Raw genomic sequence first — 14161 nt, forward strand, 5'->3', positions numbered from 1 at the left:
AATGATTTTAATTTTCATCTTATTGCTTGGTAGTGGAACCCATGTATTAAAAAAAAAATAGTAGTATTTGGCTGTTCCAGGCCTTGTGCTGCCAAAAAAGACAGTTGAAGGCAATGCAGTCAATCCAGTCAGCTTAGAGCATTTGGCTGTTCTGGGCCTTGTGCTGCCAAAAAAGGAGGTGGATTGTCTGCACTCCCATTTTCATACTCTTTTCATACCTTCCTGTGATGTGTGATCACGGTTAAGTCATATCAATATTTTATATTAATTTTTTATAGAAATAATAAAACAAAAAGTATTAGAAATATAAAATGTTGATGTGGCTTAATCGTGACCACACAAATAAGAGGCATGGGGAGAGTATGGAAATGGGAGGGCAGACAATCCACCTCCACCAAAAAAAGGGCCCAGCCGCCTAGAGCCACCCCAATTTTTCCAGCCGTTTTGCACGAAATTGCCTCTGTTCCAACCCGCCTAGCACCTAGATGGCCATCTAGGCTGTTTTTTAGAACATTGGTAGATATACAACAGGTAATAAATAGCAACAAATTCTCTTAAACCAAGGCTTCAATTTCTTACATGGCGCTAAGTCATTTGAAGGTAAAGCCTTTTACTGTCAAATTTGACAGCATATTTATTAAATGACATTAGTATTTAACATATCAGGTGTAAACAAAATATTGTACAAAATGTCAAATTGCCACATAAGCCATTAAAATTTGACATCTCATTTGGAGATGCTCTTATAACATTTTGCTCAGAAGAAATTTGCTTTTTTTGTCCCAAATGGCACCACACAACACATTTGACATAAGAATAGTGCTATTCACTCATCTATTACTCCACACATCTTATTAATTTTTTGTCATTGATCTTCTTCAATTCATTCAATTTGACGACTGAAAATTGAGAGGGATAGTGCGAAAAGTAAAAATAGATACCCTCTATATTATACTGGTCTTACACTCCAAGTCCGGTGTGAGCATCAATTTGTTTACATTTTGTTCACCCTTTAATCATTCTAGTCAACTTATGTAACAAAAATGTGACCACTTCCACATTTAGGGTTGGCCATTAATCCCTGGAAACTTGTGACTGATGAAATTATGAATGCCCCACAAACATCCCATTCGAAGCCCATACATATTAGCATAAACTTTCCGGTCAGCCGAGGACGAATCGAGAGAGAACATTCACATTCCATGGATGAAGTCCCAAGATTCCAACAAGGCCATGAATTTTCCTCCAAATCTTCCCAGCTACTTCCTTATTTATTATTAAATTTGTACTTATTACATCCACCAATAATACCATAAAAATGACCTGCTTACATTTTGGGAAAACAGTCATCACTTGGGGTGAGACTGATTCTCCCAATTATTTGACATATATAGCGCATAGCTCTCTTCATATTAAGTTACACGGCACGAACAATCACCTCCTCCGGGTATATTTCATCCAATGCTGGAAGCCTTCGTTTTATGCACTGGCCTGCACGGCTTCCTTCTGAACAAAACCCTTTATGTCGAAAGCGTCAGTGCCCTTTTTTGTAATAACGCCCTGCTTAGAGAACAAATTGCCATCAGATTCAAACACAACAAGCTCTAATTGATTATACCAGTTATTAAATTGGCAGGGGTAACATCGAAAGCTGGGTTCCAGACAGAGATTCCGGATGCAGCAAATTGTTCCCCAAGTCCTCCGTGTGTGTTCAACAATTCCTTTGGAGATCTTTCATCTATTATTCTCTCTTCTCCAGAAGAAAGAGATAAGTCGACGGAAGTGAGTGGAACAGCCACAAAAAATGGAATGTTATGGTGCTTTGCACTCACGCACTTTTATAACGTGGCAGCAGGCCACAGAGAACCATCAACTCCGTGCAGACCCAAATGCGGCAGCTCGTCTTCTTGGAAAAGAATATACGTCCTGGCACAACAATGAACTAGCCCTTCGCTAGAAATACAAACACAGCCACTTTCCTGCCGCGCAGAACTGCTGAATCAATCCCCTTCTATGTAAGCTTCTATGTAAGTCGACGGGAAGTGAGTGGTGCAGCCACAAAAAATGGAATGCTATGGTGCTTTGCACTCACGGCAAGATTGTAGGTCCCAATCTTGTTTGCAGTGTCACCTGAATTAAGTAAAAAGGAAATCAATTAGACAAAAATCCGTATTAATAGAATGCTAAAGCAGATGAGTGGCAGATTTCATTTCAAATTCCATTTGCAGCCACGCGATCTGCTCCAACAACTACAGCATTGACGCGTCCAAATTTCATTAATGCAGCTGCAGCCGAGTCTGCTATAAGAGTAGCAGGTATGTTATCATGCACCAACTCAAATGCTGTGAGTCTGGATCCCTGCAGTCGGTATATAATATTGTATAAATAATACTCATTAACGCATTTGAATACTTTTACCCATGTGAGTGGCTAACTACAACAATCATCTCAATGACCTGAAATTTACACCACAGACAATATATAAATAACACCAAGGCAGGCTTCCAATATAGTTTGGATGCAATACTACATCCCCAATGATACTTTCACCAAGACACTCACTTGGTTGAATGGGCGCGTCTATGTACAATACGCCCTTTCTAACACTCCTTTAAGTATGAAGTGAACGGATGACACCGAGAGTAGTACCATAACCAGCTGTTGCAAGACTACATTTACAAAACATATCAGAGTCAGACAAGGCCAATATAAAATTTTCAGTCTATAAATATAAAGGGTAATATTAGGGAGACAAAATTTTGGAAACTAAAAGATGTGAAGTTGATAATTGGTTTATTATTTAAGCATTGATAAACGTGCTCATTCTTATTGGTAACGCCTCATTTGGTATGCAAATTTTATCTCTAAATTTAATATTCCTAACATTATCCGAATATAAAACCACCCTTCACAAGTGGCACATGAGCCACCTACACAAACGACAAACCCATAGGGGCAACCGCATAATGCAAATGACCAAATCATCAAGTATGCGTTCTCGGGAAAAATACCTGCTACTGTTGCAATGGGTCAACATATAAAATGTGCCATGCCATATCTATATAAATCTGAAACGAAAGAGGGCTATTTTTTATCCCCTCAATAATTTATTATTTTAAGTTTATTTTTTAATTTTATCGATTAATTGAATTAAACTACTCTATTAAAATAAGGTTTTCGAACATATTTTGAGAGTCATTTGTTGCTAAATATTGTTTTAAGTTTCATGTTATTAAATATTTTAATTTTATTTGCATGTTAACAACTTAGACATTAAAATGAGGTAATATAGTATGGAAGAGTGAAAAGAATGTGAGAAATTGTGTAGAAATGACTTAGGTATTTATTGGAAAAAATTAGAATTTAAAAAAAAAAATGTAAAAAATTTCATTTCGTCTTAAAAAAAAATGCAAAAATGACATCAGCTGGGCCTAACTTTCAGGGTTGACTGGCTGGTTGTGTTTGTCCAGCCCTCTGATCATTTAGTTATCTTTTGGTCAGGTGGGTCCCAAAAATTTTTGGCCTAGCCCTCCATTGGAGATGGGTTTTGTGTCAAAACAGGTTATGTTTTTGCCCATAGCCCTTTGGCTGCCTCAATTGAAGATGGCCTAATTACCCCACTTATCCTACTAAAATGTTAAGCATTTGCTACCCACAAACTTCAAAATACATTCTTTTCAAAATTCTAATTTCGACATTAGAGATTTTCCAGCCAAAGCTCCCAATTCATCGTCCGCGTGTGAGGTTTTTGACCTTAATTTTAAATATTATTATTTTACAGGTGTATTTTATGAAAAGAGAATATGACGGAAATTTGCATCTAGCAAAACTATATTCTAATAGCGCAAATGCAATAATGTTTTAGGATTTAAATATCCCCACAATAACGTCGGCAGCCAATCTCCGCAAAGTTACCTCTGTTGCTGTCGGAGCTGCAATAATGGAACTTGAATCTGTGTGCTTTATTCACCCATGTTGATTGAGTAGTCCTCAAGACGGGCCAGAGGCCATGAAGTGAAGCTCCACATGGGTACGTGTTGTTGTACTATTGCAGCTTTTTTAGATATTTTTATATAAAACGATTATTTAGAAATTGTTCCAAGCCTTCTGACAAATTTAATTGTGCACTTTAAAATTTTTATATTTAAAAATAAAAATACTATTATAAAAAGTGTACAATTAAAATTTTAAATTGTTAATAATAGTTCTGTATATTTATAGTAAAATTACTTTCAAAGAAGAATTAGCGAGCGAATTTTCATACATTATATTTAGCTTTTTAACATTTTTCTATATTTTCAAAGACTTACATGATACGGATTTACCGTTCAATAGCTTTGTTTTCCAATGAAATAAAGATATTTTGAATTTTTTTTTATCCATATATCCTTGTTTTCCTGGCACGATATGCCATTTGATTGTGTACTTGTATTATATAAGTAGTTCTCTTTATTTCTAACTATCGAATTAAATAAATCAACAATAACTACTAACATAATTGAAAATGAATGAATAAGAAAACTAAAAGATGTGGGTTTATAATCTTCCAATAAGTATACCTTATCTCAGATGAGAATTCTCTTTGAATCCTCTTTGTGGGAATTCTACGGATCCTCATATTCTAATCATTCATCGTACATTGTGCGGTCAGTTTTCGTTAGGTATTATTTATGTTTAATTTTAAATAACTTTTAGCTGCACAATGTACGATAAACTGTTAGAATGTGAAGATCCATATGATTCCTACAATCTGAATCCGCGTGGGATCCAAATCCACCTTATCTGTACACATGAGTCGGCAAATGGAGAGATGATGTAGATGCCTTACATCGGCAATCAACAACAAACTGACCTCAGCAAGGAGGGATTTTTCGGTGTACCCGGCACACCAAAAAAATTTGGTGTACCCTCACTCATAATGGTGAGGGTGCACCAAAAAAATTTGGTGCACCCTCACTTTTTGTACACCAAAAAAATTCTAATGAGTGAGGGTACACCAAAAAAATTTGGTGTACCCGGTACACCTAAAAATTTTCGCTCAGCAAGGCACCTGTGGCTGGGGACAATAGTAGACCTATCAACTTGCGATCATCTAGGCGACAAATGCGTCTATAAAATAATGAAGCAAGTAGGTGTTGTTACCAAAGAGTTAAGATCCATCAGCTCTTAGTTTTCTGTTACAAAATTTCAGTCTCAATGGGGTTCCATCTCGGGCACATCTTCGCTCTTCTCACCGTAAGCTCTCTGAAATAATTGATGTTTCCAGTGTAACATCGTACCTGGAAAATATTGTGTTTGTTTATTTAATTAATTAACTCTGATTTTAATCAGTAAAACATTGTCTACAAGTTAATCAGTCTTGCATTTTGTGATCTCAAACATGCTTATGAGACTTCAAATTAATGTTGCAGCTGGCAGTGGTGGCATTGGCAAGCCATGCTGCTCTTCCAGTAGCTCAACTTTACTGGAACTCCGTCCTACCAAACACACAAATGCCGAAAGCTATCAGTGAACTTCTCCAACCAGCTGGTTTGTATTAAGAATCCTTAGTATCTTAATTAGCAAGAGAGCTCCTCCTCTACCTTCAACCTTACTGGTCCTTTTATTAAATTAATTTAATTTTGAACTATAATTAATTTTTTTTTTTTTTTGGGACAAGAAATATAATTAATTTAGTTTCCTCGGAGTAGAACGATAAAGGAAATGAAACATTCATCCTCAAAACCTGAAGCTAAGAGCATCTTCAAAGAAGATGCTAAATTTTAAACATCAAAATGATATTTGATGGCTTATGTGTTAATTTGATATTTTGTACAATATTTTGCTCTATCCGATATGTTAAATAATAATGTCATTTAATTATTATTTTTTATCTTTTTGTGTATTCCAATGATTAAGGCAACCAATCAAATATTTGTAAAACAAAACAATATTTATTATATATTATATTAATCTATTAAACCATCATTTAATGAATTTGACAGCAAAAGCTTTGCTTTCAAATGACTCAACGCCACGTAAAAAATTGAAGGTTCGATTGGAGAGAGTTTGCTGCCATTTTTTACTGTTGTATGTCTACGTGGTAGTTTTGATATCTTCTTTGAAGATGCTCTAAAGGCTCTACATGCTCTGGTAGCCCACTGCCAATTCCCAATTTTCAAAATTTATTTAAATAGGTCATTTTAGTTTCAGTCTCTAATCAAATTCAATTATTAGACTGAAATCTTGTAACTCAAATATTTAAAGCGCATTGTTAGATGAAAATTAAGATGGTGAGATGAAACCTTGCTTGTGGGGTCCAAAACCATACAAACCCTAAAATCAAGCAAAGGGTTATGTGGGGAGAGATTTTTCTAAGTATCAGGTATTAAGCGGCAGGTGGAGCTAGAAATCAATTATGGGAGGGGTCCTTAAGCCATATGAAAGAAATTAGACAAAATATAGCAATATAATTAATTAGAGAAAAACTAAATGTTTTTATTGACATGGAAAATTTTAATCAAACAAATGTGATATATAGAGCTTTAAAATTTGTATGAAAAATTTGGTATTGAGAAGATTATATCATAAGAACATAATTTCTTTATGAGTTTTGATTAAAAAAAAAAAGGATTAAGGGTTGAACAAAAATTTAAGGTCAAGCATCAAAACTATTCGTATGAAATTTTCCTTTCAACATGATTGGATCTTCTTCTAAATTGTAGAAGGGTTGTTGGCTCCACCAAGTTTCAAATCCATCATTCCTTAAAAATTGTCAAGATTTGCTCGCCAATAGACCACATGCTCTTTATGGTTAAAACAATCAGACAATATATATAGAGGTGTGCTATCCACACGCTTCATTTTACTTCTCACACACTCTTGATAATTTCTGTCCGTTGATCTTTTTCAATTCATCCGATCCTACGGCCGAAAATTGAAAAGGTGTGTGAGAAGTAAAATAGAGTGTGTGGATTCACACCCCTATATATATTGGTGAAATTTCAAGACGGGCCTAGCCTTATCCTGGCCTCTATGTGGTTCCACCATTATCAAGCAGTACTGCACATATCATAATGCAAGTGGAGAAAATATTCTATTTTTTCATATATTTTTACTTATTTATGACACGTAAAGTACTTGATTGAATACCCCTATCCCGCTCCGCATACCTCCACAAAGCTCCGTGTGTGGTACATGAATTCTCTATAGATGTGGTAAATTACATTTTACATCTTTTAATATTAAACAGTAACTTAATTACAAATGTGACAAATTAATAGAGATCAATTATATATTCAAATCCATTATGACATAGCTACATTAATTTGCAGAATCCGTTACTGAAGATAAGAGCACCTCAGTTGAAGTAGGGAACCTAGGTGCCAACAAGGCAAACTATCCTATAATTTGGCGGCAGGCCACAGATAACCATCAACTCCCAAACGCGGCAGCTCTACTCTTCTTGGAAAAGAACATACGTCCTGGCACAACAATGAATTGGCCCTTCGCTAGAAATACAAACACAGCCACTTTCCTGCCGCGCAGAACTGCCGAATCGATCCCCTTCTCATCTACCAAACTCCCAGAAATCCTTAAGCACTTCTCACTTGAACCATCATCTGTGCAAGCTAACACGATCAAGGAAACAATCCAAGATTGTGAAGCGCCAGGCTTTCAGGGAGAGGAAAAATATTGCGCAACGTCCTTAGAATCAATGATTGATTTCACCACCTCCAAGCTTGGAACAAGTGTTGAAGCCTTGGTATCGATAGAGAAGGAAAAAGAAGCAGCCATGTTTATGCACAAGTACACAATAATGCCTGGAGTGAAGAAGTTGGAAGGCGAAAAAGCCGTCGTGTGTCACAAGCAGAACTATCCTTACGCTGTGTTTTATTGCCATGCAATAAAACAAACAAGAGCTTATATAGTGCCCCTTGTTGGTGCCGATGGGGTGAAGGCTAAAGCAGTAGCAGAATGCCATATCGATACATCTGAATGGAACCCTAAGACTTTGGCCTTCCAAGTGCTCAAAGTTAAGCCTGGAACCATTCCCATTTGCCATTTCCTTCCCAATGATCATATTGTCTGGGTTCCAAAGTCGATCTGATGGATGATCAATTAGCACTCTGATTAAAATAAAGCTTGATATATGTTGTCAAGCATGATATCAAAGCCTTACAAGCTATATATATATATATATATATATAGACACACACTTGCACCTATGTATATAACGATATATATACATATGTTGTATTTGATCCTTACATATCTGTTTACATAAACCTTGTCTTCTCGATCATCACCATGTATAGTGGTCATGTATGTATATATGTATGGTCTATTTTCAATAATGGATAATATGCTTTTGATATTTTGTGTTTCTTTCCATTGGTTAAGTGGTTAATCTGTTGTTAATATAGAGAATCGTTTGCAGTAATAATATATACACATAAGTTTCATTGAAGTTACTTCCAAAACGAAATTTTATTTGGCAATTACATTTTGCCCCACTATTGTCTAAGGTAATTAAAAGTTTGTTGTCGGTGTACTTAAAAAAAAAAAAAAAGAGTTTGTTGTCGTCTTTAGATATTGTATTAAAGTAATTTTGCATAAACTAATTTTTGTTTGTTTATTTATTTTAAAAGCCTCACAACTAGGTAACGTTAACAGTTTTCTTCTACCACGTTTTCCTCGAATTTAACCGATTTTTAATTTAAATCGCCACATTGCAAAACAAATAAAGCAAGAATCAATCTGCAAGTTTGAGTAAATTTTTCCTATCGATTTGGGTCTCTTCGCAGATTATTCCTTTTGATTTTCAAGCTGAAATTTGAGTGTTTTGGAAATTTATTTGCAGGTAGGTAAGATGCTACATCTTATTCTGTCAACAACTTCACCAGAGCTTCCTCTCCCAGACTCTGATTTTTGCTGCTGCCGCTTGCATTCTGCAATGGCAATGGCGATTTCTTCATTTTTTTTGTCACTTGCTCGGTTATTCGCGTATCCAAACACCACCAAATTGAAAGCCGAGGAACTGCTAGCCGTTAACCTTTGGAAAAGCCAATTGCTTGGATACTTGTATCAGATGAAGAATCTCTCTCTGCAATTCATAGATTACAAAAGAAGCTGGTTGTGACTCGTGAAGCGAAATTTTAGCAGGAGGAGAGAGACAAAGAGGTCGATAGTATGAGCCTGATTGTTGGGCTGAACCGGAGTTCGGGGCCAATTAACAACCTATTAACAATTTCAATATGACCCAAAATCAGTCATTTACACTCATGTCACGTTAATTACTGAATGGCGTGAATCTTAACCTAACTTCACCTTAGACTTACATAGGATTTGTATTCAAGGCGGAATCAAAAAGTTTCAAACCGACGGGCTATAATGTTCTTTTCCTCTAATCATTATGTGTGGGTGACTCACTAAATTTGTTTGTCCAAGTACCATGACTGGCTTGAAGGCTTGAAGCTTACTCTAGTCCAAGTACTTGGATTGGGTGGGTGGTTCTGCCCGTACTTGTACCTAAAGTAGCTAAGTGCATCTCCTCTTTGATCATCTTCAATGAACATGTCAAATAGTTATTCTCAAAATTTATATGATAGCTGATATGACCAATTAATATAGATGAAATTTTTTCTTCCATCTAATGAATGTGTTAAATATTTTTTTTAATAATATATTGGGCCTCATGAGTACAATAACTACTAAATAATAATTAAAAATGATTTTAATTTACATATTGTTGCTTGGTAGTGGAACCCATGCATTAAAAAAAATATAAGCATTTGGCTGTTCCGGGCCTTGTGCTGCCAAAAAGGACAGTTGAAGGCAATGCAGTCAATCCTGTCAGCTTATAACATTTCGCGAAGAAATATTGCTTTTTTTTTTTTTTTGTCCCAAATGGCACTACACAGAATATTTGACATAAGAATAGTGCTATTCACTTATCTATTTTACTTTCCACACATTCTTGTTAATTTTTTGCCATTAACCTTCTTCAATTCATTCGATTCGACGGTTGAAAATTGAAAGGAGTGTGCAAGAAGTAAAAATATGTACCCTCTATATTATATGGTCTTACACTCCCAAGTCCAGTGTGAGTGTCAATTTGTTTACATTTTGTTCACCCCTTAATCATTTTAATCAACTTATGTAACAAAAATTTGACCACTTCCACATTTAAGGCTGGCCATTAATCCCTGGAAACTTGTGACTGATGAAATTATGAATGCCCTACAAACATCCCATTCGAAGCCCATACATATTAGCATAAACTTTCCGGGAGAGAGAACATTCACATTCCATGGATGAAGTCCCAAGATTCCAACAAGACTATGAATTTTCCTCCAAATCTCCCCAGCTACTTCCTTATTTATTATTAAGGGTGAAGTGCCGATTTAGTCTTTGAATTATCATTTATCACCTCAGTGAAAATTAGATCCCTAAATTATTTTTTTGGTAAAATAAGTCCCTAAATTCATTAAAAATTACTAATTTCATCCATACTATTATATTCAAAGTTATTTTATCTAATTTTTCTTTAACTTAAGTCACTTGACATACTTTAAAACGTACTATCGTCATTTTCCCGCCTATAAGCCTTTTACATTTCATATAGGTTGCGAATTTAACATCTAATTTACCCTCCAAATTTAACTTACACTATTTATTATGTAAAACTATCAATTTACCCTTCAAAGCTAACTTTATACACTATTTCTTTATGAAAAACTACTAATCTATCATCCAATGTGTATCACATACAAGTAACGTGACTTAAATTGACAGAAAATTGAATATGGTAGCTTTGAATATAATATTAGGGAAGTAATTGGCAGATTTTTATAATTTAAGGATTAATTTTTCTGAAAAAATAGTTTACGGACCTAATTTTCAATGAGATGATAATTCAGGAACTAAATTGAGAGTTCACCCTATTATTAAATTTGTACTTTTTACGTCCACCAATAATACCATAAAAATGGCCTGCTTACATTTTGAGAAAACAGTCATCACTTGGGGTAAGACTGATTCTCCCAATTATTTGACATATATAGCACATAGCTCTCTTCATATTAAGTTACACGGCACGAACAATCACCTCCTCCGGGTATATTTCATCCAATGCTGGAAGCCTTCGTCTTATGCACTGGCCTGCACGGCTTCCTTCTGAACAAAACCCTTTATGTCGAAAGCGTCAGTGCCCTTTTTTGTAACAACGCCCTGCTTAGAGAACAAAATGCCATCAGATTCAAACACAACAAGCTCTAGTTGATTATACCACATAAAGAATGAGTGAGAATACCTTCTCGGTTATGATACCGGTTACTAAATTGGCAGGGGTAACATCGAAAGCTGGGTTCCAGACAGAGATTCCAGATGCAGCAACTTGTTCCCCGAGTCCTCCGTGTGTGTTCAACAATTCCTTCGGAGATCTTTCCTCTATTATTATCTCTTCTCCAGAAGAAAGAGATAAGTCGACAGAAGTGAGTGGTGCAGCCACAAAAAATGGAATGTTATGGTGCTTTGCACTCACGGCAAGATTGTAGGTCCCAATCTTGTTTGCAGTGTCACCTGAATTAAGTAAAAAGGAAATCAATTAGACAAAAATCCATATTAATAGAATGCTAAAGCAGATGAGTGGTAGATTTCATTTCAAATACCATTTGCAGCCACGCGATCTGCTCCAACAACTACAGCATTGACACGCCCAAATTTCATTAATGCAGCTGCAGCCGAGTCTGCTATAAGCGTAGCAGGTATTTTATCATGCACCAACTCAAATGCTGTGAGTCTGGATCCCTGCAGCCAGTATACAATCATGTATCAATAGTACTCAATTAATTTTGAATACTTTTACCCAAGTGAGTGGCAAAATACAACAATCGGCTCAATGACCTGCAATTACACCACAGACAATATATAAATAACACCAAGGCAGGCTTCCAATCAAGTTTGGATGCAATAGTATATCCCAAGATAGTTTCACCCGACTTCAAACAGCGTGCTAATCCTCTCAAGACCACTTTTGCTTAACTAATACCAACATGTTACATATGTGAATATCTGTGGAGGACATTTGATGCTAAGTAAAAAACTTGATCAACTAAAGAGTAGACACTCACTTGGTTGAATGGACGCGTCTCTGTACAATAGGCCCTTTCTAACACTCCTTCAGTATGAAGTGAACGGATGACACCAAGAGCAGTACCATAACCAGCAGTTGCAAGACTACATTTACCAAACATATCAGAGTCAGACAAGACCAATAAGAAAATTTCAGTCTATATAAGTAAAACCACCCTTCACCATGCGCAACCTACACAAATCCATAGGGGCAACCACATAATGTACATGACCAAAATCATCAAGTATGCGTTCCCGGGAAAATACCTGCCAGTGTTGCAATGGGTCAACATAAAAATGTTCTTAGAGTTTCCCAGTAGGTGCTGAATAAAACTTGCTCCATGAGATCCAATAGCCTTGTTTGAAGCGACATCGTCCTTGAGCATGATTTCAGAAGCTTCTATGTAAGCCTATAAAAATGAACAAACAAGGCAAGTACAATGGAAGACTATTACTATCAAATAGATTCTTAGGGCCAAAATCAAATCACAAGAAAAGTAAAGTTTCAAAGGAAGGAGCACCTCAAACACATTCCTTGCGTCCGAAGTATTAGTGGCAACCGCGGATGCAATCTGCTTTAGTTTAGCTGCAGCATCCGAAAGATTGACAGCAGTTGGCCGGCTGAAAAACACACCACACAATCACAATGCCATCTCATCACCACAACTCAAACACTTGAAAACTACAATTAACATGCTAACCTGGAGACAAGGTACTCCAATTTCATGACAATGAAAGAAAACGCTTCGTCAGGCGTTCCATTGAAATCCTCCAAGTTGAAAATTTCCACGGCCAATGAGAGAGCCGCGGCAATGGCAATGGCGGGTGCACCGCGCACCACCATGTCTTTGATTGCGTGCCTGAAAAAAAAAAAAAATAAATAAAAAACAATGACCCAATTGGTAAAATCGGAAAAGTAGAGAGTTCACAGCACTTGGAAAGAGCAAAGCTTCAATCTTTTACCATCCATCCGTGGAGTCCCGGATATCCAAATATGTACTTTGCAATGGGAGCTTCGTCTGTCCAAAACCCACAAACCTAATAGTTAATTCTACCATTTTTTTACTGAGATAGCTAAATTCGATAAAAATGTAATTCAAATAAATTCAATTGAATTGTTAGAGAGAGAGACCTGATCGAGTAGCTGAAGGGAGCCGCGCTTGTAGCAGATGGCCTGGAGGGAGTTGGGCGCTTGGGTTCCGTCGGTGAACTCCGAATGAGGGGCCATTTCGAGCTGAGCCTAGTACGACGAAGTTTCGAACGGCGTTGGAGAGAAAGAGGCGACGTTAAGGTTAAGGTTACCAGACGGTGCTGCTTCTGCTTCCAGTCAGCTTCTCTCTCTCTTTTCTTCGTCTTCTGTGCTGCTGCTGGAGAGTGACGCGAGCAGTGGAGGCGTGGAAGGAACCGTTCGATGATGGGCCATGTTTGTGGAAAGTACACATCTGCAAGACCGGAAGAGGCCCAGTACCACAAAATGTAGGGCCCATTTGGCATGTGATTTTTAAAGGTGATTTCAATTTTACAAAACTATGGCCCGTTTGGCATGTGATTGTAAAGATTGTCTAGATGCGTTTTTAAAAAGACTAAAAATACTTACCATCTATTTATGAGTTCGTTGCCGCTTAGTATTACGGTTTAGTGATATTTCTTTTTATTTGTAAGTGAAAAGTCTTAGATTCGATCTTCACCAAATGCGAATTTGAAATGGCTAAGAGTATTTTGGGGAAAATGTTGAGAATCCTTAGTAAAAATACGATTAAATCCTGCAAAAGCACTTGAAGTGCTTCCTATAGAAGAACATAACTAGTGTTTCTTACAAGAAGCACCTTAAGTGATTTTGAAAAGCAAAAACATTTTCTCCAAAGGCGCTTTCAGTCATTTTAAAAGCAAATTCAAACGAGCCATAATGATTCATTTTAGAAAGTAATTTTAAACGATTGAAACGTTTTTAAAAACAATGTTTTTTTGCTTCAAAAGCACTCGAAGTGTTTTCTGTAATATACTTCTTGCAAAAAGCATTGCAAGTGCTTTTCCAAGATTAATTTTC

At 36.4% G+C, this 14161-nt stretch overlaps 2 protein-coding genes and 1 pseudogene across 2 annotated transcripts; 1 reads left to right on the forward strand and 2 right to left on the reverse strand.

Moving 5' to 3' along the window:
- Positions 1-1179: 1179 nt before the first annotated feature.
- Positions 1180-2951, reverse strand: LOC125475199 (annotated as a pseudogene).
- A 2173-nt stretch (positions 2952-5124) lies between these two features.
- LOC103931797 (BURP domain protein RD22-like) lies at positions 5125-8354 on the forward strand. Its single transcript, XM_048587573.1, has 3 exons — positions 5125-5235; positions 5412-5529; positions 7314-8354. Exons 1-3 carry the CDS (start codon positions 5197-5199, stop codon positions 8087-8089), a joined length of 933 nt encoding a protein of 310 aa, XP_048443530.1. The 5' UTR covers positions 5125-5196; the 3' UTR covers positions 8090-8354.
- A 2542-nt stretch (positions 8355-10896) lies between these two features.
- On the reverse strand, positions 10897-13502 carry LOC103950258 (methylthioribose-1-phosphate isomerase-like). The gene is made up of 9 exons (XM_048587576.1): positions 13247-13502; positions 13078-13133; positions 12816-12974; positions 12636-12735; positions 12382-12524; positions 12114-12219; positions 11652-11790; positions 11294-11562; positions 10897-11211 (listed from the first exon to the last, which is right to left on the reverse strand). Exons 1-9 carry the CDS (start codon positions 13340-13342, stop codon positions 11131-11133), a joined length of 1149 nt encoding a protein of 382 aa, XP_048443533.1. The 5' UTR covers positions 13343-13502; the 3' UTR covers positions 10897-11130.
- Between the last annotated feature and the right edge of the window lie 659 nt (positions 13503-14161).

Source organism: the organism of the source record quoted next, unplaced genomic scaffold (genome assembly GCF_019419815.1).
Source record: "Pyrus x bretschneideri cultivar Hongxiangsu unplaced genomic scaffold, Pyrus_bretschneideri_v1 Contig1, whole genome shotgun sequence".
Lineage (NCBI taxonomy): Eukaryota > Viridiplantae > Streptophyta > Magnoliopsida > Rosales > Rosaceae > Pyrus > Pyrus x bretschneideri.

What these genes read in the sequence shown, in the direction of transcription:
- LOC103950258 (XM_048587576.1), bottom strand. Translation starts at nt 13,342, where the DNA reads ATGGCCCCTCATTCGGAGTTCACCGACGGAACCCAAGCGCCCAACTCC. An exon ending in CGGGACTCCACGGATGGATG is followed by an intron (nt 12,975 to 13,077) that starts GTAAAAGATTGA and finishes TTTTTTTTTCAG; the next exon opens with GCACGCAATCAAAGACATGG. An exon ending in ACGCAAGGAATGTGTTTGAG is followed by an intron (nt 12,525 to 12,635) that starts GTGCTCCTTCCT and finishes TCATTTTTATAG; the next exon opens with GCTTACATAGAAGCTTCTGA.
- LOC103931797 (XM_048587573.1), top strand. Translation starts at nt 5,197, where the DNA reads ATGGGGTTCCATCTCGGGCACATCTTCGCTCTTCTCACC. An exon ending in ACATCTTCGCTCTTCTCACC is followed by an intron (nt 5,236 to 5,411) that starts GTAAGCTCTCTG and finishes TTAATGTTGCAG; the next exon opens with CTGGCAGTGGTGGCATTGGC. An exon ending in TGAACTTCTCCAACCAGCTG is followed by an intron (nt 5,530 to 7,313) that starts GTTTGTATTAAG and finishes ATTAATTTGCAG; the next exon opens with AATCCGTTACTGAAGATAAG.